Source organism: Sus scrofa, chromosome 15 (assembly GCF_054392235.1).
Source record: "Sus scrofa isolate SSC_HxYL_T2T_F1_AM1 chromosome 15, Sscrofa_HxYL_maternal_Yorkshire_Landrace_v2.0, whole genome shotgun sequence".
Lineage (NCBI taxonomy): Eukaryota > Metazoa > Chordata > Mammalia > Artiodactyla > Suidae > Sus > Sus scrofa.
In genome coordinates this window covers 43,834,447-43,861,665 of record NC_139397.1, presented here as the reverse complement: position 1 = coordinate 43,861,665, position 27,219 = coordinate 43,834,447, and the positions used below count along the sequence as shown (strand labels likewise).

General features: G+C 43.1%; 1 protein-coding gene across 47 annotated transcripts in view; it reads right to left on the bottom strand.

Moving 5' to 3' along the window:
• CLASP1 (cytoplasmic linker associated protein 1) overlaps nucleotides 1–27,219 on the bottom strand; it is a 259,813-nt gene that overhangs the window by 215,487 nt on the left and 17,107 nt on the right. For all 47 annotated transcript variants that reach the window (XR_014829645.1, XR_014829648.1, XR_014829633.1 and 44 more), the window contains exon 2: nucleotides 14,364–14,842. Coding sequence is in view for 28 of the 47 variants with exons in the window: in XM_084999583.1 (XP_084855709.1) it covers nucleotides 14,364–14,558 (195 nt within the window). In the remaining 19 variants the exon portion in view is untranslated. The remainder of the gene's footprint in view (nucleotides 1–14,363; nucleotides 14,843–27,219) is intronic.

Sequence of the window (27,219 nt, the reverse complement as noted above, 5' to 3'; positions counted from 1 at the left end):
CAGTTCCCAGGTCTCACTAAGATGCTCCCTACTGCCCTTCCAGGCTCCTCCACCTGGGATCAGCCCAGCCTCAAGTGCAGGTCCAGCTTCCTTATCTCAGTGTATCACCTCTGCTAAGAGCCCTGCCACAAGGATCGAGATGAGCCATCTCCCCCGCCTCATCTCAAAAAAACTTCCAAAGGCCAACGCTTCCACAAAGCCTTCAGGGACAATTAAACACAAAGTCATACGAGCCATCAAGCCTGGGGCTGTAATCCCTTCCACTGGATCCCCAGTGTTCAGCCATCTTTGCCCTGACCCCAAATTCCCTGTGAAAAGCAGCTGTAGCCAGATAATTCCTCCTGGTCAACCTCCATTCTCTGTTTCAAGCCACTTCCATCCAGTTTCTCAGGACTCTTTGCCACGGCCCTTATCACGTATTCTCCCTCTACCCAACCTGTTAATAAGATAGCTCACAGGGGGTCAGCCAACTCCTGGTTATCTCCTCACCCAGAAGCCATCTGACAATACTTAGTCCACTACTCAAGCTGGTAAATTCTGTCCAGAGGAAGAGTGCAGCTGAATAACCTCGGTCTTACTCAGACTGTCTTCTCTTTCATCTCTTTTCCACTAGTGAGTTTTTCCTTCACGCAAAGTATCCCTTAACAACTCGCTAAATCCATGCCTGTCCCTACTTCTTTCACAGTTGTTAGAAAAACATAGGGAACCATCCCTCCATTTCTACTTTGGCTGCTCAGAAGCCCAGAGGCCAAACCAAACTTCATCACATTATTTCACTCTGTGTTCACAAATTATTAGGTTGCCTTAAATTCTTCATGAATATAAGTGTGCCTAAATAAGACTAATGTTAAACATTTTTTAAAATTCACAGTAGTTCCTTTTGGGGATGACTATCAAAATATACATTTAATTCCTGCTATACAAATAGAAAAAGGATGTACATTTCAAAAATATATGGAGCCATTAAAAAAATTGATAAAAAATAACTATATGGGAGTCTCCATCATGGCTCAGTGGTAAAGAACCTAACTAGTATCTATGAGGATGAGGGTTCGATCCCTAGCTCCGCTCAGTGGGTTAAGGATCCAGCGTTGCCATGAGCTGTGGTGTAGGTCAAAGACACAGCTCAGATCCGGCATTGCTGTGGCTGTGGCATAGGCCGGCAGCTGCAACTCAGATTTGACCCCTAGCCTGGTATCATCTATCTGCTGCAGATGCCGCCCTAAAAAGACTAACTAAATAAATAAATAAATAAAGTCAACTAACAAGTGATAAAGAAATGATAGAATCAGAAAATCATCCTTTGGCATCCAAATAATTATTTTAGGCAAGAATCATCAAAGGATACTAAAGCTAGCAGGTGACAGTTTGATGACAAACAGGATATTTACATAGTCTCAAATATCTCCCCCACAACATACCTAATTACAAAAGGAAAAAAACAGCTTTTGGAAGCAACCTGGCAAACACCTCTTTTGTCAAGTCGGACAGAGATGACAGAGATAGCACGTGCCTCCTGATTAAATGCACTGATCACTTCCGAGGCATTCCCGCCAAAAATACACACCCTTAATCTAATCTCGAGACACTGCAAACAAGCTCAAAGGGAAGGACTCCTCAAAAGTATTAAGTCAAGAAAGGCAAGGACAGACTAGTGATGGAAGGCTCCAGATTAAAGGAGACTATACAGATGCAAATGAAATACAGCCAGGAGTTCCTCTGTGGCCTGCCGGCAGGGGATCCAGTGTTGTCACTGCTGTGGCTCAGGTTCTATCCCTGGCCCGGGAACTTCCGCCATGTCGCAGGCACAGCCAAAAAACAAAATAATTTATTTTAAAAAGAAGAAGAAGAAGAAATACAGCCTGTGAGCATGGATTGCATTGTGGACCAGAAAATGTTTTCTTTCTTCTGCTATAAAGGACAGTTAAGACAAGAGGTAAAATATGAATGAAGTTCACAGACTGGGTATTAGTAGTCTGTCAATCCTAATACTGATCTAGGCACCTGTAGGAAGACTACATAAGCGGATGCCTTCTTTTCAGGAAACATATGGATATTTGGGAGCAATGGGACACTGTGTCTACAACTTACTGTCAAATGACATGCACATACAGAGAAGGTTAAAACAAACACATACTAAAGTACTACCACTGGGGTTTGGATGAAACATATGCAAATTCTTTGCACTGGTACATTTGCATTGGGGGGAAGGATTCAGGTGTAACGACACGGAGCATTATATTAGTCTCAGGTGTACAACCCACAGTGATTCATATTTGTGTGTTGCAAAATGATGACCACAATAAGTCTAGTTAACATCCATCACCATACAGTTACAGAATATTTTTTTTTTCTTATGATGGGGATGTTTAAGATCTACTATCTTACCAATTTTCAAACTTGCAGTACAGTATTCTAACTTCACCAGCTGTACATGACACCCCCATGACCTACTTATTTTATAGCTGGAAGCTTGTACCTTTTTACTCCCTTCACCCATTTTGCCTACCCCCTCCATCTGTTGTCTGCATCTGTGAGCCTGGTTTGTGTTTCATTTTGTTTAGATTCCACATATAAGCGGGATCATACAGTACGTATTTGTCTTCTTCTGTCTTAGTTCATTTAGCATAATATCCTCAGGATCCATCCATGTCAGCAATGACAAGACTTCTTTCTTTTTTATGGCTGAATAATATTCTAGTGTGTGTGTGTGTGTGTGTGTGTGTGTGTGTGTGTGTGTGTGTGTGTGTGTGAATACACATACACATATATTTACACTACATCTTCTTTATCCATTCATCCATTGATGGGACACTTAGGTTGTTTCCATATCTTGGCTAATATATAATGCTTCTTTTGCACTTTTTTGTGAAACTCCCCTGTAGGTCTGACTATTTTACAAAATAAAGTTTTAAGAGTATATACTGTAATGGTTCTGTTAGGACCAAAGAACTCTTAAGTACACTGACCTTAAATATTTTTGGTTTTTTATTAAACTGAGTACAAAATTAGTTGCTTATCTCTCACTCAGGACCCAATCATCTAAAGTAATATTGTTAACAGTCACTATATCCTCATTCTCATTCTTTACGCTCTATAAATATGCTATTGATATTGTTGCAACCTTATAAAGAAAGCAGTATAGCATTGATTTGGAAGCAGCTCTAAGGTCAGACCATACAGTTTAAAATAACTCTCTAGTTACATAACCCGGGGCAAGCTCTTCACATCTCTGACGTGGTTCCCCAGCTGCAGAACGGGGCCAATCCCAGGGCTGGGCATAAGGCACCTACCTCAGGATTAAATGAGGCAATGAGTGCAAAGCACCCTGACATGACCCACCATGACTGCTTAATAAATTAAACTGAGCTACTAGTAAACATCAGCATCACATGCTCATCAGGCCACATTCTCACCCGAGCTGTTTATTTTTCTTTTTGCTTTCACGTTCAATTTACGATTTCTTCTATTATATGTATCCTTATTTAAATTTGAGCTTTCTGGAGTTCCCGTCGTGGCGCAGTGGTTAACGAATCCGACTAGGAACCATGAGGTTGCGGGTTCGGTCCCTGCCCTTGCTCAGTGGGTTAACGATCCGGCGTTGCCGTGAGCTGTGGTGTAGGTTGCAGATGCGGCTCGGATCCCGCGTTGCTGTGGCTCTGGCGTAGGCCGGTGGCTACAGCTCCGATTCGACCTCTAGCCTGGGAGCCTCCATGTGCCGCGGGAGTGGCCCAAGAAATAGCAACAGCAACAACAACAAAAGACAAAAAAAATAAAAATAAAAATAAAAATAAAAAAATAAATTTGAGCTTTCTGAGGGGGAGAGATAAATTAGGAGTTCGGGATAAAGATACACACACTACTATATATAAAATAGATAACCAGGAGTTCCCATTGTGGCTTAGGGGTTATGAATCCGACTAGTATCCATGAGGATGCGGGTTTGATCCCTGGGGGTTACATTGTTTCATTGCTGGCCTCACTTACTGGGTTAAGGATCTGGCCTTGCCATGAGCTGCAGCACAGGTCGCAGTCACATCTTGGATCCCAGCTGCAGCTCCAATTCGACCCCTAGCCTGGGAACTTCCACATGCCACAGGCACAGTTATGAAAAGAAAGAAAAATAAAATAGATAACAAAGACCTACTATATATATATATATATATATATAAAATAGGGAACTATAATCAATATTTTGTAATAACCCTTATGAATGAAAATAATTTGAGAAAGGATAGATAGGTAGATACACACATACAAAAACACACAACCTTAATCCAATCATGAGAAGCAGCAAATAGGCTCAAAGGGAAGCTCAGAAATAAACAGCTCAGACTCTATATATATCTAAATCACTGTATGGTACACCTGAAACTAACACGACATTGTAAATCAACTACAATTAAAATATAAATTTAAAAGATTTTAAATAAAAAATAAAATAAATTTAAAAATAAATTTTAGCTTTCTGAAACAAGGTGAAACACAAGTTAAAAAAATAAAAAGAACACTAGAGTTCCCACTGTGGCACAGGTGGGTTAAAGATCAACCGTTGTCGCAGCAGTGGCTTAGATTCAATCCCTGGCCCAGGAATTTCCACATGCCATGGGTGTGGTCAAAATGAAATAAAATAAAGAGAACAAGTGAAACCCTCCTAAAAACAGGGGTCCTCAGTCAATGGACTGGCTTCTGCCAATAGGTTTTAAATTCACCCTTAGGAGTTCCTGTCATGGTGCAGTGCAAACGAATCCGACTAGGAACATGGTGCAGTGCAAACGAATCCGACTAGGAACCATGAGGTTGTGGGTTCAATCCCTGGCCTCGCTCAGTGAATTAAGGACCTGGCATTGCCATGAGCTGTGGTGTAGGTCGAAGACGAGGCTCGGATCTGGCAGTGCTGTGGCTCTGGCATAGGCCGGCAGCTGTAGCTCTGACTGGACCCCTAGCCTGGGAACCTCCATATGCCGTGGGTGCGGCCATAAAAAGACAAAAATTAATTAATTAATTAATTCACCCTTAGAATCTAAAGCTACGGCTCTGCAAAGGGCCTTTAATATCTTAGTCCATAAGATCTGAGGCCTCTGTTCCAGGGCGCAGGCTTACGAGGACCATGAGAAGGCATACGAACTCAGCCCCACATGACAATTCCCCTTCTACATTTCCTGAAACATCCAGCCCAGCAACCACACATCCTCATCATCTCCATTTACTGTCCACGTGCTGTGCACTGAGCACTTCGGCCCCTACGTACAATGGCTCACGGAATCCATGCAGCAACGCCATGGGCCAGGTACCACCCACCAGACCTATTTCCCAGATGAGTGAAGTGACCTGCCTAAAAGTCCAAGGGGCAGCGCCAGGATGGGAATCCAGACTGTTCACACTCTGATCTGAATTCCTCCCAGTACACTCTGCTGCCCTCCCACACACATAAACACATATTCAGGAAGAAATGGCATCAATTACATATATTAAGGACACCAATTTTATTTGACAGGCCACATAAATTTTCTATTTTTTTTTTTTTCTTTTTTTCTTTGGCTGCCCTGCAGCATATGGAGTTCCCAGACCAGGGATCAGATCCAAGACACAGCTGCAGCAACACTGGATCCTTAATCCACTGTGAGGCACTGGGATCAAACCCACATCCAGCACTCCCAAGGCACTCCCAATCCCTGTTGTACCACAGTGGGAATTCCCACATAAATTTTCTTGAAATAATTTTTCTTGGGTTTTGTTTTTATTTTTTGTTTGTTTATTTTGTTTTTGTTTTTTTTTTTTTTTTTTTTTTTTGCTTAGTACTGCTCACTGTAGCTTAAGAGAGGCACCTGTCTTCTTAAATTATACCCAGAAAAATTCACCTCTGAAACCAAGCAGGGCCCTCTGGGGCTCCTGGGCACATAAGCCTATGTCCCCTATTGCCTTTTTTTTTTTTTTTTTTGTCTTTTTGCTATTTCTTGGGCCACTCCTGCGGCATATGGAGGTTCCCAGGCTAGGGGTCGAATCAGAGCTGTAGTCTCCGGCCTACGCCAGAGCCACAGCAACGCGGGATCCGAGACGCATCTGCGACCTACACCACAGCTCACGGCAATGCTGGGTCGTTAACCCACTGAGCAAGGGCAGGGACCGAACCCGCAACCTCATGGTTCCTAGTCGGATTCGTTAACCACTGCGCCACAACAGGAACTCCTAGATAATGGTATCTTTGAGGTCTTCTGTAGAAGTAAATCCCCAACAAATGAAAACCAGAGAGGAGAACCACCAGATCTGGTCTTGGGGCCACTAAACACCAGCTCTGATGAAGAATGAAAGCTAGCATCTATTCTGATTCTCATCTACGGCCCTATTTCCTACTCCCAAACTACAAAATCACTTCCTAATCTCTCCTGAGGAAAGGCACAGTCTGCGGTGGCCTTCTTTGCCTGGCAAAACAATAAAGCAATTTTTTTTTTTTTTCCTCCTTCACCCAAAACTCTGTCTCTGTGTTTTTCCCAGGCTCCAGCAGACAGAGGTAACACCTCTTGCAACCAACAGGACAACACTGCAGGGAACCTGGAAAGAATGAACCACCTCTGAAAGGCCTCATGGCTGGATGGCAGCACCAACAGAACAGCCAGGAAAAGAAACAGAAGTCACTGAATCTGAATCAAATCATCTTTTCTAGATCTCCTCTCAAGGACACAAGGGGGGGTGGGGGTGGTGGATCAAAACCTCAATGAAAGCCAAGGTTTTGGAGACAGGCATGGGCATGAGAGGAGCCTCCTTATCAGTCAACACCTTTCCTTCAGGCCGCAAAGGGCACTTGATACGGGAGAGGCCACACTCTGCTCCTAGATCAGCCAAGAATCTAAAGCTTCTAGAGTCTATTTGGAGATAGGGCTGCCAAGAAAGGAAGAGAGGAGTTCCCATTGTGGCTCAGCAGTTAAAGAAACTGACTAGTATGCATGAGGATGCAGGTTTGATCCCTGGCCTTGTTGTGGCTGTGGCATAGGCTGGCAGCTGCAGCTCCCATTTGACCCCTAGCCTGGGAACCTCCATACGCCATGAGTGCAGCTCTAGAATGACAAAAAAATAAATAAAAAGAAAGGAATAGACATTTCCCTGAACCTCTGCAGCTCATTCCCTTTGATCCTTAATGGCTGCAGTGAATTCCTCTCCTTCAAGGCCTCTCCAACTAAGCACACCCTGACATTTCTTTTCTTCTGGACACTTCAGCATTTACCAACACTCCTATGATGCGAGTTCAGTTATTTCCTATCCTACACTATGTGCACTGACCTCTCATCCGCCTCACCTGTCCCCCATTTTGGACCATGCAGACCATCGGGGCAGGGATGACGGGAGCCCTCGATTAATAGGGACCTATACATTTCAAATACAAATCAGCCTGGCAGGGGCCTTGAGACAACAGCACACAGGGATGGAGTCCACACATTAGCCTGAGGACGAGACTGCCCAGGCTGTGGCCAAATGCAGCTAGGGAAGGGCCGGGTCCCTCTCTTCCCCAAGGGATACACAGCCTCCCACCCCGACGCCCGTGCAGCACCCGGCACAGGGTCAGCGCTGAGTTTGTTACTTCAGCTGCTGCGTAGATACATGGGTTCAAATCCCAGTAACTGTAATTCCTCACATTACTTGATGTATCTGAGCATCAGTTTCCTCATCTGTAAAATGAGGATAACAAGATCTATCTTATATGGCAACAAGTTAAAAATAAACACATATTTCTGGTACCTATAAGCATCCCATAACCGTGGACCATTACTATTATTCTACAATATTAATTACAAGTCCACAATCGCTTCTCCACAACTCTGGAGGCCAGATGTGTTCTGAAATACAGTATTTTCAGATTTTAGAAAGGTAAAATAGTGCACAGTTTAGATAGAGAGACAGAGAAAGAGAGAGATTCCCTTGAACAGAACCTGCGGCAGCAACCCACAATCAAACATATACTCTTTTTTTTAGGATTTTTAAAACATTCTTTAATGATTTTTATTTTATTCATTATAGTTGGTTTACAGTGTTCAGTCAATTTCTACCATACAGCACAGTAACCTATCACATATATATATATTCTTTTTCTCACATATTCATATTTTTGCAGCACAAGATGCCCCTAAGTGGGTAAATATAGACTATAAGGAATCTCACACCAGTTGAGGTCAAATGAAAAATGAAAAACACCTGGTTTTCAGAGCTTTGGGGACTTGAAACTCCAGAGAAAGGACTACTCCCCATCTTTCTCTTTCTTCAAGTCGTATTTAAGAAAAACAGGAAGAAGAGACCTGATCAACGAGGGGCAGCAGCCATATTCAAATTTTTGGTTGTTGTTTTTATTTTGTTGTTGTTGTTGTTGTTGTTGTTGTTGTTGTTGTTGTTGTTGTTATTTCTTGGGCCGCTCCCACGGCATATGGAGGTTCCCAGGCTAGGGGTTGAATCGGAGCTGTAGCCACCGGCCTACGCCAGAGGCACAGCAACGCGGGATCCGAGCCACGTCTGCAACCCACACCACAGCTCACGGCAACGCCGGATCGTTAACCCACTGAGCAAGGGCAGGGACCGAACCCGCGACCTCATGGTTCCTAGTCGGATACGTTAACCACTGCGCCGCAACGGGAACTCCTGTTTTTATTTTTAATGTCTGAATAATCTAGAAAAGAAGCCTCATCAGCAGAAAGGGCCTCTCATCTCTTCCATGTCTCCCGTGGTCGCTGTGACTTGGCAGAAAACTCCCTGAGCCCTTCAAGCACCACCTTGGGGTGGTTCTGGCTGCAGGAGAGCATTACTTAACCAATCACTGACTCCCCAGGATGACCCCAGCAGGTCCAAAGCCAGCTCATGGCAGGGGATCAGGGACACTAACAGAACGTACACTGACCCCGGTGTGAGTCTGAGTGAGGGAACCAAAGAGCCAGTTTCCTGAAATACCATATCAGATGCTCCAAAAGCCAACCACATTCTCTTTAACCTAAATGATGGACCTCCCCCTTCCCAAATTACATGCAAATTATAAGCCCTACTCTTCTCCCAGATGAATCACGAATCGTCCCCACCAGTGAAGAAAAGATATTTACACACAGTAGGTGCTGGAAGAACCCAATCCACGGGGTTGACAAACCAGCCTTCCACATGTTTGTGCAATTTAAGTCTTGGGAGAACAACACACCCCCTCACTAAGCATTGTCTGTGGCTGCTTTTGCACTACGATGGCCCAAGCTACTTAAATATTTTCAGGAACACCATGTGGCCCACCAAGCCTAATACATTTACTTTTAAGAAAGTTTGCTGACCTCTATTCTTATGAAAGGAACACTGGCTAGGAAATCAGAGAGATCTACATTTAAATTCCACGTCTATAATCACAAGTAGAAACCACTTTGGAATTGTCGGGAATTCTGGTTACCTCCTGCATAAAAATTAGGACACCTTGCAGGGTGTTAGGAAGAGTAAATGAGGTATTAAATGCATGTGGTAAGTAAGCAAGAAATGGCAGCTATTAAACTGCAATCGAATCCAAATACAATTTTGTATTTGCAAAGAAATACTCAAAGGTAAAGTGATTCAAGCTCCGCCTAACTTTTTTTTTTTTTCAGGGCCCCGGCCATGGCATATGGCAGTTCCTAGGCTAGGGGTCGAATCAGAGCTACAGCTGCCAGCCTACACCATAGCCAGAGTAAGGCCAGATCGTTAACCCACTGAGCGAGGCCAGGCATGGAACCCACAACCTCATGGTTCCTAGTTGGATTTATTTCCACTGAGCTACGACAGGTACTTCACCAACTTTTTTTTTTTTCTTTTGTCTTTTTACCTTTTCTAGGGCCGCTCCTGCAGCATATGGAGGTTCCCAGGCTAGGGGTCTAATAGGAACTGTAGCCACTGGCCTACACCAGAGCCACAGCAACGCAGGATCCAAGCCGAGTCTGCAACCTACACCACAACTCACGGCAATGCCAGATGCGTAACCCACTGAACAAGGCCAGGGATCGAACCCACAACCTCATGGTTCCTAGTTGGATTCATTAACCACTAAGCCACGACGGGAACTCCCCCCAACTATTTTTTTAAGTAAGACACTGCACTGGCATTCACTACATTCCTGGTTATGAAAAGGAATAATACCCAGAATAGCCAAAGACATCCTGCAAAAGAAAAATGGAACTGGAGGAATCAGGCTCCCGGACTTCAGTCTATACTACAGAGCAACAATCATCAAAACCGCATGGTACTGGCACAAAGACAGAAATACAGATCAGTGGAACAGGATAGAAAGCCCAGAATTCAACCCACGCACCTACAACCAACTAATCTATGACAAAGGAGGCAAGAATATACAATGGAGAAAGGACAGCTTGTTCAATAAGTGGTGCTGGGAAAACTGGACAGCCACATGGAAAAGAATAAAAGTAGAACACTCCCTAACACCATACACAAAAATCAACTCCAAATGGATTAAAGACCTAGATATAAGACCAGACACTATAAAACTCTTAAGAGGAAAACATATGCCAAACCCTCTCTGACATAAAAATGGGCAGAAGATCTTCTCAGATCCACCTCTTAAGTGTATTTACAGTAAAAACAAAAATGAACAAATGGGACCTAGTCAAACTTCAAAGTTTCTGCACAGCAAAGGAAACCCTAAACAACACAAAAAGACAACCCACAGAATGGGAGAAAATCTTTGCAAGTGAATCGACTGACAAGAGATTAATCTCCAAAATTTATAAACACCTTCTGCAGCTCCATACCAAAAAAACAAACAACCCCATCCAAAAATGGGCAGAAGATCTAAACAGACAGTTCTCCAAAGAAGCCATGCAGATGGCCGAGAAACGCATGAAAAGATGTTCAACATCACTCATCATTAGAGAAACGCACATCAAAACCACTAGGAGGTACCACCTTATACTGGCCAGAAGGGCCATCATCAAAAAGTTTACAAACGGTAGGTGCTGGAGAGGGTGTGGAGAAAAAGGTGGTGGCACACTGTTGGTGGGATTGTAAATTGGTGCAACCACTGTGGAAAGCAGTATGGAGATTCCTCAGAAAACTAAACATAGAACTACCATTTGATCCAGCAATCCCACTCCTGGGCATCTATCCAGAGAAAACCACGACTCGCAAAGACACATGAACTCCAATGTTTACTGCAGCACTATTTACAACAGCCAAAACATGGAAACAACCTAAATGTCCATCAACAGAGGAGTGGATCAAGAAGATGTGGTACATATACACAATGGAATATTACTCAATGGAATATTACTCAATGGAATATTACTCAATAAAAAGAACAAAACACCAGCATTTTTAGCAACATGGATGGACCTAGAAACTATCATGCTAAGTGAAGTCAGCCGTACAATGAGACACCAACATCAAATGCTTTCACTGACATGTGGAATCTGAAAAAAGGATAGACTGAACTTCTTTGCAGAACAGATGCTGACTCACAGACATTGAAAAACTTATGGTCTCAGGAGGAGACAGTTTGGGGGGTGGGGGGATGTGCTTGGGCTGTGGGATGGAAATCCTGTGAAATCAGATTGTTGTGATCATTATACAACTACAGATGTGATAAATTCATTTGAGTAATAAAAAAAAAGGAAAAGGAATAATAAATAATACCCAGGTACTATTGCTTTGGAAGGTCAAAAGTACTTCCTTTTTCTCCTCTTGTCTTTTCAGTCTTGAATTAAAGAAAAAAAAACTTTTTCAAGAAGCCAAGCTTCAGCAGTTCCCTGGTGGCCTAACAGGTTAAGATTCCAGCGTTTACCACCATTGCGGCACAGGTTTGACTCCCGGGCTAGGAACTTCTGCATGCTAGGGGCATGGACAAAAAAAAAGTGAAGCTTCAGAATACTGCTTAATACAAAGAAATTCCTTCAATTCGCAATATGTGAAACATGACAAATAAAACCTACAAGAGAAAAACAGGTGTGGGTCCCTGAAAGAGAAGTTTCCAGATTCCAGTGAAGCAGAAGGGTCTAATACTGCCACACGGTCTAAGCTCTTGAGTTCACGCTTGTAACCAGGGTTTACTGAGCACCTACTATGTCCCAGGCTCTGGGCTCCAGGTGTGAACAAGGCACAGGAGTTTACAGACCAGGGGAGTGCTTGGCACTGAATATGATTACAACCAAAGACACGGCCTGGACCCCAAAGCCATCTGTATGAAGTCACACAGGATATTGGCATGTGAGGCCCCCAGAGAGAGGGTGAAGCCAAACACCTGCTCTGCACTGAAGGGTGGGCGACCTGTCCCTGACCACGTGCAAGCCAGCAGCAAACACTGTCTTCTGCTTTCCCTCCCACCAGGAGGTCTTTCCTAGGAATTACTTCGCAAAGGCTCAAGCCTTCATCTTTCACCCCTCTGTCAACTTGCAATTGCTATTCGGAAACACTACCCAATGTAGGAAACTCTGAGTTCCTCTGGACAATGTTACTACTTTCCTCTTCTGTCTTCCCACCCAATTCTGTGTCTCCATTCCTGCACACACTACACTGTACAGGAACCATTCACTTACTTATCAGTGCCCGTCCCTCCCCCCAAGACTAGGAGCTCCTTGAAGGCAGGAACCAAGTCAATACTGTTGATTAGGTGGCAGGCAGGCCCATGATCATTTTGTACACACTTTCATTTAGTGCTCATAGCAACTCAACTCTCCCACATTACAGGGGAGGAGAGTGAAGCTTGGAGAGGTTAAGGAAGCTCAACGGATTGAGAATCCAACTGCAGCAGCTCGGGTTGCTGCGGAGATGCAGGTTCGATCTGCAGCCCAGCACAGTGAGTAAAAGGATCCGGCATTGCTACAGCTGCAGTGTAGGCCTCAGCTGTGGCTCTGATTCAATCCCTGGCCCAGGAACTTCCACATGCCATGGGGTACGGCCATTAAAAAACAAAAGAAAGAAAAGGAAAGAAGGGAGAAGGGGGGGGAAGAGATTGAGAGAAAGAGAGAAAGAAAGGAAGGAAGGGAGGAAGGAAGAAAGTGAGAAGGAAAGGAAGAGAAAGAAAGCGAGCTCACACAGTGCAGCAAACTCTCCAGATGACTTACCTAACATCCAGTCACCCCAGTCCAGCCCGAACCCCCTCCTTCCTAACAGGAGTCTGATGTTGCTCCAGTGTCCCCATCCTTCACATGGCCACACACCTCACTCAGGGGACTCTGAACCCCTGCCTAAGATCAGGAGGTTAAACATGATGGTTGAAAGCCACCATGAACGCCTGGCCACTTTCCAGTCACACTGGGGCGGGCAGGCAAAGCCATTCTGGCCAACATGACGTAAAAAGTCAGCTGGGGACTTCCTCCCAAGCAAAAGACAAAGGCAGACACTCTTCTCCCCTGGACCCAGCCTTCACCGGGTAGACTTCTTTCAAAGACAATTAGGGTAAATTTTAGGCCCAGTGGGAAGTGAAATACTAAGGCCTGAGGTAACACGAGAATAAAGCCTGCTGACTCTTAGGTAAGGTCAGGGTTTAATGTGATTGGAAAACAGTCTATACTAGAGCAAAGAGAGAAATCCTGTGAGGACCCATTTATAAGTCCAAATCAATCTCAGGAGACTGGGTCAATGAACACAAAAGGTTCTGTTTCTGGAAGCCCCTTTCACGATGGCCGCAGCACCCAGTAGCAGTCACACAAGCTTCCCACTCTTTTTTCGGTCTCAACCTGAGTTCTTAATGAACTAGAGGTTGGGGGGGCGAGGGGGAGAAATCACATTTCTTCAGGACTTTAGGTCCAGTTTTCACTCATGAAAACTCAGTCCTTGAACAGTCACACGGTCAACCTTCGAAGCTCATCCAGGCCACACAGGGCCCCTGCCCCACCCACCTGCCATGGGCTCGGCAAGAGCCCTGATCTGTGGAGACTGAAGGACATCCTCCAGGCCAGCACACAGAGGTCACAGACAAGCCCTTGCAGACCACACTCTTTCTGGCCAGGTACCTGGACCAACTCCCACATAGGGGCCCAAGGGGAAACGGGCCCACATCTCCATCACCCAGAGGAGATCAGTGAAGTCACTTGTTATTCATGAAGGGCCACTCACTGCAAGACACAACATTCACCTAACTTCAAGGCTGAAAATGCCTGTAAACTTTCCCATGTGAAAGCCTCTCTTTAGCTGTATGTGGCCTTCTCTCAGTGCTGAAGGACAAGAATTTTTTGATCTCCAACAAAAATCAAAGAAAACTCTACTTGCTCTAGAAAGAAATGTCCAGCAGCCACAATGTGGCCGAAGTATCTTACTGAAACCAAGGAATCACGCTGACGGCTCATAAAGGACTTTTCTGAGACCCAATCCTGATCCCCCGCAGCAGCCAGCCAGCTGGAAGAGTGTCTCCTAAAAGCATGGCTTACCTTGTAATTGCTAGAGTTCACCCAAGAGGTAGCGAGTCCATCCACCAGTTTGTCTAACATGGTCTGATCATGCTCAAGGTCAGCAGACTTCTGTTTGTCTGAGAAGTAGTCTATAAGTTCTTGGCCAACCTGCAGCCGCTTTCCCACATCCTTCTGCAGCACCTGTGCCAGGCAGGCCTCCATGCGAGGCTCCATGGTGGAATTCCAATTCAAGCCAGCCCAAGCTAGAGGGCGGTCAGGGTGACACCCTCCCAGTCGGCGGCCCCCGGAGGTTGCCTCTGTGTTTGCCGAAGGTTACTAAGAGCCTGTGCTTCAAAGATGCAATCCGGGGAATGGCAACAATGCACCATGTGTGTCTGAAGAGCAGCTGGTAGGATATTAAAAGTCCAATTTAAATAACTAGTAGGAGATAAAGGAGTGAGTGGCAGAGTGATGTTCTCCTCCTGGGTCTGAAACACTTCATAATTCAGCAGTCCATTCTGAAAAGTAAGAGAAGAGAACAAATCAGCACAGATAACGAAACACTCAAATGTTCGGAAACATTCAATCAAAGACAAAGCAGTTCCCGCTGCAGCATTGTTTAAAAGCACAAGTGGAGTGAGAAGCATGAACGCTTGGCAATCGTGTCAGAATAACGTAGTTATTATTTTTATCAGGAAGAATGCTGAAGCGCAAAGCAAAGAGCCAATGAGCATCATAGTCAGTGGGTCGATGTTTTTCACAATTTTCCAGCTTATAAAATGCACCAGTCAGGACAGCAATCTTCTGCTTTGGCTGGAAAATTTATCTGCAGCTTCAATTTTGCTTCCCACCAAAAACCTAACACCACCCTGTGTCTGACTGAATCCCTGCAGGTGCTATCGCCTGCTGCTTTACTCTCAGTTTTCTACAATCCACATGTCAGAGTGAAGTGGGTTCAATACAAACACCACTGACAAGAGTGGCTGGCCTGGTAATATCAACCAAAGTCAAGGGCAGCATTTGCATCACACTTCTTGCTCAGGAGTTCCCGCTGAGGCACAGCAGGTTAAGGATCCAGCACTGTCACTGCAGAGGCGAGGGTTTGATCCCCAACCTGGCACAGCAGGGTTAAGGATCTGGCATTGCCACAGCTGTGGGACAGGTCGCAGCTGCAGCTCAGATTCAGTCCCTAGCCCAGGAACCTCCATATGCCATGGGGGGCAGCCAAAAAGGGAAAAACCCACAAACGTCTTGCTCAGCAGCCTTATGACAGGGTGAATAGGCAGTGAGCGTCCCTGCCTCCTCCTCCATAGAGTAACGGGGGGAGAAAGGAAACGGCTCCCATTCTGATCGGTTACTTACATGGTGACCTCTACTGACAACAGTGCCCACTGGGCCTGGTGTCTGTTACAAAATCAGGACACCTCAAAATCAGGCCTGGGGTAGTGCAGAACACAGGACACGGGGAAAGCACCAAAGCCATTTTCATTAGACCAATGCGACAGGCCTACCATTTAATCTGCAGCTGCTGGGACAATCGCACACATTTATTTGTTCAATTTCCTCTCTCAGTTTCCCTCATTCTAATCCAAGAAGACACAGAGGAAACCTGTCTTCAAGATGTGGTACCTTCCTGACACGGTACTAAATAAAACATTCTTCATGCCACAGTAAATGCCAACCCTCAGGGGTCCAGCGGGGAAGCCTGAACTGATACATCAAGTAAGGTTAAAATCCGCGGCAGGCTACCTGCCCCGCTCTGAGCACGGGGATTCTCTCCCCACCTCACTCCACCACACCCCATCCCTACCCTCATCTGTGACCTACACCGCGGCTGTGGCAATGCCAAATCCTTAACCCGCGGAGCGAGGCCAAGGATCGAACCCGCATCCTCACCAACACTATATCGGATTCTTAACCTGCTGAGCCACGCCAAGAACTCTGAATCTTTTAATTTTGTAATAAATATCTTTTATTTCTTCATGGGCCCTAAACTCAACAGACACCGACCAACAGTGATGGCGATGAAGCCATTCTTCGGCACCTTCGTGAAGCGTCGGGCTCCATGCTAGAGTTTACATGCTGCCTCTACTTCTCCAACCACCTCTTATAAAATAGGTTTCAACATCTCTATTTCACAGATGAAGAAACTGAGGCAAAGGTAAGTAATGGTCCAAGGCAGCGTGGCCCTAGGTTTCCCTTCCCCACCCTCAAACCCTGGCTATTATGAGTCTGGCCTGGTTCTGTTCTGACTCAGAGAAAGGAGGCCAGACTCCATCCTTAGCTGGGAAGCCACAGGCGAGACAAGCGAAGTCTCCATCCCGGGAAAGGAAAGGCCCCACGCCTGCATGTCTCTCTCCGGTGATATTCAAAATACATATCATATCGAAATGTCCCCTTCAACTGGAATTCTGTTAAGATTTCTAACAAATAAGTATATGCTTCTTGAAGGTAATTATGCAATATAGGCTTAGCACACTTAAAAGTAGGTCACAAACTCCGATGTATGAAATTTGCAGAATAAGACACTGGAAACCGAAAGGCATAAAGCAGAGTGGGTCTCCTCTACTCTCTTTTTTTCCTTAATTTAGCAAAAAAAAAAAAAAAAAAAGTAGAGTGCCCTAGTGACAATCCAGCAGTGTCACTGCAGTGGCTCAGATCACTGCTGTGGCAAGGGTTCAATCCCAGACCCAGGAACTTCTGCACACCACAGGTGCAGCTAAAAAAAGAGAAAAAAAATTATTATTTTTTTTTTTTTAAAGTAAGGGATCATCCTCACTTACATGTGTTCTTACTAATCTGGATTTCATTTTTTTTTGTACTTTTTTCCCACACTTTGAGCATTTTCTCCATCTTTCATTCACAGGTATCTAGAGAGTATCAATCGCATAGTTCCAAACCCACAAGAAACAAAAGTGCAAGACCTCCCTCCACCCCTGTTCCCAGCCACCAAGTTTCCCTACCTGAGAGCAAAGACTGTGGCTAGCTTCCTGTGTCTCCTTTCAGAGGTATTTTTAGCTGCCGGAGCACATAAGTATATGTGTCCTCCTCCCGCACCCCCAAGAAGCTTCCTAAGCAATTACAACTAAATCACAGGAGAGTTATCAAAAGCAAACCAACAAGAATACAGGCAAAATCTCGTACAGCAACAGCATTATATAAAGACTTTATATTTTTTAAATGCAGTAAACTTAGAAAATAAACAGGAGGAAGCAGAGGATGATTTGGATGACTCGGAGAAGGAGGAGGATTTCTTATTTACCTAAAATAAATTATCCAAGGTTTTGTTAAGTTTTCGCCTTCAGTGAAATTCGCTATGAAAGCTACAGAGCACACTAAATGTGATTCTATCAGTCACCCAGGAAAAGGACACATTTCCTGTCTTTCTGAAAAACACCCCAACTCCCCTCAAACTAAGCCAACTTCAGCAGGCCTTTCTACACCCCCAACACAACCATCCTCTGCCCCCTGTGTTAGGCAAGGTCCAAGCATCTCGACCTTTTCCTGCCACATCACCTCAGTCTATAACAGGAGAACAATAAAAAGCCAAAACAATGGTCCCACAGTCATTCTCCTTTACAGCACCCTGGAAAGTAGGAATTAACAGAGCAACCTTTATACCAGAACAATAGCCCAACTCTGCTATAGGCAAACAGGAAGAAGTTAAGAAATAGCAGCTTCAACAAGAATGAAGAAACACACAGTGAGACAGCCTGCCGTAATGTATACATGAGAGACAGCCTCGGGTCTTGACTCTGCTCTGCACCCATTCCAGAAGATCAAGGTTGGGGCATCTTTCTCACCTCATTTATCTTGTCCATTCTGTGGCACATGGGCACACACAACTATCCAGGGGTGAAGACAATGGAGATGAGGACAGAGGACATGACCCAACTGTAAGCTCTGAAATTCTAAGTCTACTACAGGCTTCCCACAAGAGAAGGAAAAGTAGGGCCATTCTCGAGTTCCCCCATGGCGCAGCAGGTTAAGGATCCAGCGTGGTCACTGCTGTGGCTTCCCCTGGAGCAGTACCTCAGAACCCAAACCTTGGAGGAGGCAGCCATATCCATCCAAGCTCTGCCCCTCGCCCACCACCAGTTAGGACGGCCACCCGAATGCCCTCCTATGACAAGGGGAGGTGCTCTCACTCTGTCTCCTGGGCCTTTTCAGTTGTCTGCTCTCAGCATCTACAAGCTAAGCCACGGTCTCACTCCCAGAAGCTAAGAGCTGTTCTCTAAGTCACCTACCAGCAAGGGGCCTCTGCAGCTCAGCTGCCTCCGTCAGGGACACCAGAACAGTGAAGCTTCTTTACACAGCTGTCTATACCCGAGAGCCACATGGATGAGCTTTCCGCTCACCCGACCCCCACCCCTGGAGCAGCCCTTGTCAGGGTAACCAGTGACCTCCCCACTGGCAGATCCAGAAATACTTTCCTCCCCCTTTCTAACTCCACCTCTCAGAGGTGTCCCAAAGCTGCCCAATCCCTTCTCCTGAGAAGCCCTCATTTCAGAGAAGACCAGTTGAGGCTCAGGCCTTCCTGCCACTTCTCAGACTGCACTGACTCAGGTTTCTTTAACCCTCTCTACCTCCCTTCCAGAGCTCTGCTAAGTTCTAAGCCTCTTGCCTTTTCACTCTGCTCTCCCAAAATAAATGCATATAATAAATAAAATAAAATGGAAATGCAGCCTTTTCCATAAGGTTAAATGCCTATAAAACTGATGACCCCAGGAGTTCCCATCGTGGCTCAGCAGTCAGCAAATCCGACTAGGAACCATGAGGTTGCAGGTTCAATCCCTGGCCTCCATCAGTGGGTTTAAGGATCCGGCATTGCTATGAGCTGTGGTGTAGGCTAGCAGATACAGCTCCAATTAGACCCCTAGCCTGGGAACCTCCATATGCCACAGGAGCGGCCCAAGAAATGCTAAAAAGACACCAAAAAAAAAAAAACAAAAAAACAAAAAACTGATGACCCCAAATGCGTCTGTCCAGGCCAAACAGCCCCAAATTCCAGTCACATGGACCAGACTCTTTTTGGTTCCAAATGCTTTACCTCCGCAGGGCCTTCACTCCTGTTCTTCCTCCTGCCTGAAAACACTCTACTTATGCCTACACTGGCCTGGCTGCCACTTCAGCTGCTGCAAGCCCTTTAAAAACCACCCTAGGGGGTCCCTTGTCACTGCATCCTGTTCTCCTCCTTCAAAGCACTTAGGACAAGTTGTAATTTATCACATGTTTGCTTACCTTTGTTGTCTGCCTTTCCCACAGGACTGTCAGTTTTATGAATGAGGGAACCTTGTTTATTTTGCTCACCCAATGCCTATAACCATGTCTGCTACAAACAAGGCACTTGAGAAATACTTGTTGAATGAATGAAGTCTGCTTGAGTTGAAAATCAAAAGAAAACAGTCACTGGCAGTCTTTAATTAAGTTTGGTTTCTTCTTGGGGAGTGGGAAGAATGGAGGGGGGGAGGGTAGAAAGAATGCAAAACACATTTCAGATAAAAGGAATGTGCAAATACATATGGACAAAGCACAGAAACAAGAGACTAGCCTGTTGAAGCCATCTGGAAAGGCCAGAGCTCTGGTTCCCAAGCTGTAAACACTGACCTGCCCCCCACCCTGAGGTGACAGGGTAGAGTTATTAAAAGGACGTCTGAGAATTAGTCCAGACACGAACCAAGCACTATCCATGAGCTAAGTATTCCTAGCCATATTTTCAGACTTAGGTACATGCAGTTATGAATTCTTAAATGAAAAGTATTTCTAAATTCTTATTCTGAGTTTGATAATTTTTCTCAATTAACAGACACCAGATATTTCACTTACAAAGAGCTCTGAGGCCAGACACTAAGAAGAGTTCTTATTCTCAAAAAGTTTGGCACAGAGCAGAAAGAATGAACACAGACAAGGCCAAAGTCAACTTCTAGCACCAAGAACCAAAAGGGCTGTGGCCTTCAGGGAGCTCTAATGCAGAATCAGGAGACTGGGTGGGCATACAATTATTTACCTTGGAAAGATCATTAGAATCTGGAATTATTCAAGTGATCACAAGAACACTCTGCGAGAAGGGGGAAAAAAATCAGAGCTGAATTCCCTTTTCCCTCCTCTCTCTCCCTTTCTCACCCACCCCAGTGTGAACAATAATTAACTACAGTAAAGTCATAACAAAAAGACAACCACCATGTACAATGTAAATCTTCAAAAGTGAACAAAAGGAGAAAGTTCACCATACTACATTAAAACAGCAGGTCATATGAGAAATAAATCCTTAACATTGGTTAATTTCTGGTATGAAGATCATAGATTTTTCTTTGTACTGTTCTGTATTTTCTAAATTTTTTCTATGATGAATATGTTACTTTTACAATTACAAAGAGGAAAGTATTCAAAACTCAGGCATTACCATTTCGTAGTGGAGGAAAATCTCCCTTGCAGTTATTTCAAAACATGAAGTATGACTGTAAGCGAAGTGTAAAACAAGAAGAAAGTCTTATATTCCCAAGAAGAAGGAATTGGTGGATCAGTTCTACAAAATATGTGCTAAAAAAAAACTAGACAATGAAAAAGACAAATAAGCACACACACAAAAAAGCAATTCCATACTACTGTGTACAAACTACAAGAAAATAATAGGAGAAAATAAAAATACTGCAAAGTACCAGCTAAGTTATTCATGATAGTTACTAACTGCCTTCACTAGCATTTTTTTTTTTTTTTTTTTTTTGGCCACATACCTGGGGCATATGGAAGTTCCCAGGCTAGGGGTCAAATCAAGAGGTGCAGCTGCCAGCCTACACCACAACCACAGCAACACAGGATCTGAGCCACATCTGCTACCTACACCACAGCTCATGGCAATGCCAGATCCTTAACCCACTGGGCAGGGCCAGAGATCAAACCCACATCCTTAGGTCACTGCTGCAGCACAGGTTCAATCCCTGGCCCAGGAACTTCTGCATGCTATAGGCATAGCCAAAAAATAAATAAAATAAATAAAGTATGTAAACTATTAACATGTAGGCTCTAAGCAAGAGTTTTATGAGGGCTCATCTCCTACTTAATAATTTCTCCTACTTTTCATATTTTCTAAAAAGAAGGAGATAATCATTTTAAAAGTCTTAAAATAGAAAAGTGCTTAGGAGTTCCCACTGTGGTATAAGTGGGATCAGCAGCGTCTCTGGAACACTGGGAGGCAAGTTTGATGCCCAGCATGGCACAGTGGGTATGGATCCAGCATTGCTGCAGCTGTGGTACAGGTCAAACTGAGGCTTGGTTCTGTGAAACTCCATGTGCCACAGGGCAGTCAAAAAGGAAAAAAAAAAAAAAGAAAAAAGGAAAAAAAAGTAGTTATTTAATAATGTCCATTTTACTCACTCAAGAACTGTAAGAGCACAGCTGATAACAAAGACATCTCACTGTTCACTGCTGACTTTTCCTTATTAACTTTAAGTTTTTTATTCTTTTTGATGCTTTTGTGAATGGAATTTTTTCTTAGTCTCATTTTTGGATTATTCATTGTAAGAGTACAGGAATACAATTGATTTTTGTATATTGATCCTGAATCCTACGATCCAGCTGAACTCATTTATTTTTTCTAACTCATTTATTAATTCTAATTGTTTTACAGTGGATTCCTTAGGATGTTCTATATACAAGAACATGCCATCTGCAAATAGGTTGTTTTACTTCTTTCCCAACCCAGATGCCTTTTATTTCATTTTCTTGCCTAACTGCCCCAGTTAAAAGCTCCAGTACAATGTTGAATAGAAGTGGTATAAAAGGACATCCTTGTCTTGTTCCTAATCTTGGGGAAAAATGCATTCAATCTTTTATCACTAAATATGGCATCTGCTGTGGGTTTTCATCAATGGCCTTTATCACATTGAGACATTCCTTTCCATTCCCAGTTTGTTAGGTATTTTTATCATATAAAGGTGCTGGACTTTGTCAAATGCTTTTCCTGGAGCTAAGGAGATGATAATGTGGTTACTGTCTTTTACTATTACAGTTACATTGATTTCCCTATGTTAAACCAACCTTGCACTCCTGGGCTAAATCCTAGTTGGCCATAGTGTCTAATCCTTCTGAAATGGTGCTGGATTCAGTGTGCCAGGTATTTTGATAAGGATATTGGTCTATAATTTTCTTTTCCGACGATGTCTTTGTATGGGTTTTGTTAACAGAGTAATAATCTCCTCAAAGGTTGAACTAGGAAGCATTACATCTTTTTTATTTTGCAAGAGTCTATGAAGAATTTGCACTTGGTGGACTTGGTAAAATCACCAAATGTGAAGTTATCTGAGCTGCAGCTCTTTGTGAGATGTTTCTTCATTGTTAATTATATCTCTTGACTTGTAATTGGGCTATTCAGATTTTCTATTTTTTTCTTGAGTCAATCTCATAGTGCCTTTCTAGGCATATATACATTTTACCTAGGCTGTCTAATTTATGGGATATAACTGTTCCCAGTATTTTCTTATACTCCTTTTTATTTCTGTAAGGTCAGTCCTCTCTTTGTTCATTTGAGTCTTGTCCTTGTTTTTCTTGGTCAAACTAGCTTAAGGTTTGTCAATTTTGTTAATTTTTTTTCAACTTTTGCTTGATTGATTTTTTGCCTGTTTCTCTATTTCATTTTTTTTATTTAGGTTTTTTGTTTGTTTTGTTTTTTCTTCCTTCTTGCTTTTGGATTTGCTTGCTCTCTTATTCGTTTCTTAAGATGAAAGTTTAGGTTACCAATTTAAGATCTTTCTTTTTTCTTTTTTTTTTTTTGTCTTTTTAGGGCTGCACCTGTGATATAGGGAGGTTCCCAGGCTAGGGGTCAAATTGGAGCTGTAGCTGCTCGTCTACCCCAGAGTCACAGCAACACAGGATCCAAGCCGCATCTTCGACCTACACCGCAGGTCACAGCAATGCCATATCCTTAACCCACTGAGCGAGGCCAGGGATTGAACCCAAGTCCTCATGGATACTAGTCAGGTTTGTTAACCACTGAGCCACGACAGGAACTCCTCTTCTTCTTTAATATAAGCATTTATAGCTATAAATTCTCCTCTGAGCACTGCTTGCACTGCATCCCCCAAATTATGGTACATCGTTTAATTTTGTGCATGGAGTATAGCAGGTACTAAATACACATTTAATGCTGAGCAATGAATGAATGGCAGGTTTTTTTTAATTGTAGTGAAACATACATAAAATTTACCATTTTAACCACTTTTAACTGTACAGCTCCATGGCATTATATACATTCACATTACTGTGCAACCATTACCACCATGTAATTTTGTGTTTTTGTTTTCAGTCACCTCAGTTATGTTTGTTTGAGCTTTTGGGGGTTTGGTTTTTTTGTTTTTGTTTGGTTTTTTTTTTTTTTTTTTTTTTTTTTGGTCTACTATGTTTTAATTGTCCTTGTGATTTCCTCTTTTACCCAGTGGTATGTTTTTTAACTTCCACACACTTTTGAGTTTCCTGATTTTTCTCTGTTATCAGTATCTAATTTCATTCTGTTGTGGTCAGAGAACATAATTGAGCTTTCCATCCTTTTAAATGTATTGAGTCTTGTTTTATGCCATAACATACAATCTGCCTTGGAGAATGCTTCACATGCACTTGAGATCAATGTGTTACTCTACTGTTACTGGGTATGATGTTCTACAGATGTCTGTTCCTTAATGATTTAAGAGTCCCTCTGCAACTAGATGACATTTAAGGGAAAAAACTGACAATTATCTAAATCCTAAATTTTTCATATTATCCACCACTTTTACACTAACTACTTGTCCCATGTATATATATATATATTTACACATATATAAATAATAATTAGGTCTCTCCTTTAAAAATAAGGATCTCAGTTTCTGGCATTCCCGTCATGGCTCAGTGGTTAACAAATACGACTAGGAACCAAGACGTTGCAGGTTCAATCCCTGGCCTCGCTCAGTGGGTTAAGGATCTGGCATTGCTGTGAGCTGTGGTGTAGGCCAGTGGCTACAGCTCCAATTACACCCCTAGCCTGGGAACCTCCATATCCTGCGGGTACAGCCTTAGAAAAGACAAAAACACACACACACACACAAAAAAAATCTCAGTTTCTATCACCATATTAAGAGTTGGTTTCTAACAGTGAAACCTAATAAAAAGGTAAGCAGAAAAGAGCATATATGCCCACATGGGAGATTTTCTTACAGGTTTCTGAAACATGAAATCCCCAGACTTAGGTGAATAAGAAGAGAGGAGAGCATCTGATATGTCACTTGATAGCATGACAGCTGACATGGCCATCCCAAACTTCCCAAGGGAACTGGGTTACACCCGTTAGAAAAAAAAAAAACACCATTAAGTACTGGTTATTCAATGTGAAGACAGAAGGTGTAAGAAGTTTGGAATGTAAAAGCAGGGAGAGTTTGTCTCCATTACTGAAAAATGAAGTCAAGCTATAAAGAAATAATGCAACATCGCCTTTGGAATGGATATGCAATGAGATCCTGCTGTATAGCACTGGGAACTACATCTGGTCACTTATGATGGAGCATGATAATGTGAGGAAAAAAATGTATACACGTATGTGGAACTGGGTCACCTTGCTGCACAGTAGAAAACTGACAGAATACTGTAAACCAGTTATAATGGAAAAAATAAGAATCATTATAAAAAAAAGAAATGTGAACAGTAGTTTAAAATTTTGGTTTCATTTTAGCAATTTAAAACAAGCACAGCTACTTCACATTTGAAATAGCACTTTCCAATACATGAAGTGATTATACAAATGCCACCTTTATTCCCCCACAAAACCTCTGTAAGATTGTTATTGTTGTGCCAAATTACAGATTCAGAAGCAAAGTAACATCCAAGGTACCGAGCAAGTATGAGACAGAATCAGTATTTGAACCTGGGCTTCTAACTCCAAATCCAGGGCTATTTTCACCAAGTCACCACTGCTTCTTCTCACCAAGAATCCACACAGGTCCCTAAGTACTTTAGATCTGTGTCCGTGTGATTTAGGGGAAAAAAACTACAAAGGAAGGCTATCTCCACCACACTTAATGTTCCCAAAATAAGAGCAGAAGAGCATGAACAGGGAGGAGCAACCCATCCTGGTGCGGCAACATCCTAAGCAAGGGCTCTAGGAGCAAAGAACCAAGCCAAAGGAAGAACCATATGCCCCAGAAGGAAACCTAGGAGAGGGGTGGGCAGTCCTCAGCTCAGGGAGTTCAGCATTTCCCCAGAGGCTGATGACAAGCCAAAGGTATGATCAAAAATAGGAAAGAGCAAGAGGAAAAAGGGCACTGTCTCACCACTGGCGGAAACTAGGTGAAGGGTGAACAGAAAGTCTCTGTACAATTTTTGCAACTCCTTGTGAATCTATAACTAGTCCAAAATGAAAAGAAGAAAGTGAAAAGATGCCCATGATATAGCCAGGCTCTTTGTCCTGGTTTCCAAAGTCCACCAAATACCTAACGTGCTGGTCGATCTGCTGGACAGGGCCTTCATCGAGTTCCAGGTGCACGGGGAGGGGGGGGGGACAAGTGAATAGTCTATTCCAACAAGGAGTTTATTTCAATGCTTTCCTGGAAGATCAGCTACTTCTCTGATGACTCCTAGCAGAAAGAGGACAAGGAAAGACTACAACAGTGAAGCAGCTGCAGGGGTGCCCCTAGGCAGAGCTCTGTCTTAGGTGTTCAGCACCATGAAAGCACAGGCTCTGCTACTATCTCTCACCCCCGGTCATTACTTGCTTCCATCCCTTGCTCCAGAAAGATGCAGGCTGAAGACACAGAATCTGATAGACTGAGGCCTACCGGCACAGGGCCTTCAATGATAAGGAGCCCTGTGCTTGCTGAAGAAAGAAAACTGAAATGAGGGCTTTAGGGATGTGTTTATTACTGACTCTAACTAGGTTCTCATCAGGATTAGCTTCAAATTGTTTCAGGGCATTCTAAGTGACCTGGCAGAGAAAAATAATCTGTAACATCAGCTGAGTAGTGACAAGGACACTGCAAATACAACTTCCGGTACTGCTTCCAACCCATCCCCCATTCAACCAATTTCAGGCACAGAGACTTTAAATCTGGACCTTATGAAGTTTACACATAACAGCTATTTATTTCTCAGATCAACTGTATAAGAACACTACTATTATTACTAAAATGACATTTTTACATTCATATTTTATGGATTCAGGGAAAAAAATTCCAAAAGTACAAAAAGTGATCTGTGCCTTGACTGTGTTAGTATGTACTGAACTGTATATGCAGATGCTCAGTTTCCAAATTTAGTTGTGACTGCCTCAATATTTTTCCAACACTGACTTATTCCTGCAAAAACCTAACTCTACTCCTACATTTAAACAAAAAGATCACTTAAGAATGTAATTGAATATAATCAAATACACATTTTAATACAATGCTGATGAGACTAAAATTCATAACTATCTAGAATAATTTAGAAACTTCTATCAATGACCTTTAAATAAGTGTTTTAATCCAACAGGTCAAAATCTAAGAATTCACTTAAGGAAGTAATTTGCCAAGTACACTAAAATGTATATATAAAGTTGTTCACTGTTCATTGCAAACATGTTGAGGAAAATAAACGTTTAAGAGCAGGGGAATCAAAAAGATATTACAGTACATCCAAACAACAGCATACCATGCAGTCACTGCAAACCAAAGGAAAAATACATTCTTAATGGATAGAAAAATATCTACAATCATTTTTGTGAAAAAGCCACCTAGAGAACTGCATGTTTATAATGTCCTTTCTGTTTATAAAATAAAAAGTAGTCACTTGTATTCTGCATGCATAGAAAAAGTGAGGAAAGAAACATACCAAAACATTAACACTGTATTTTCTACAATGAAAATGTACCATTTATGTAATTTTTAAAAATACATGT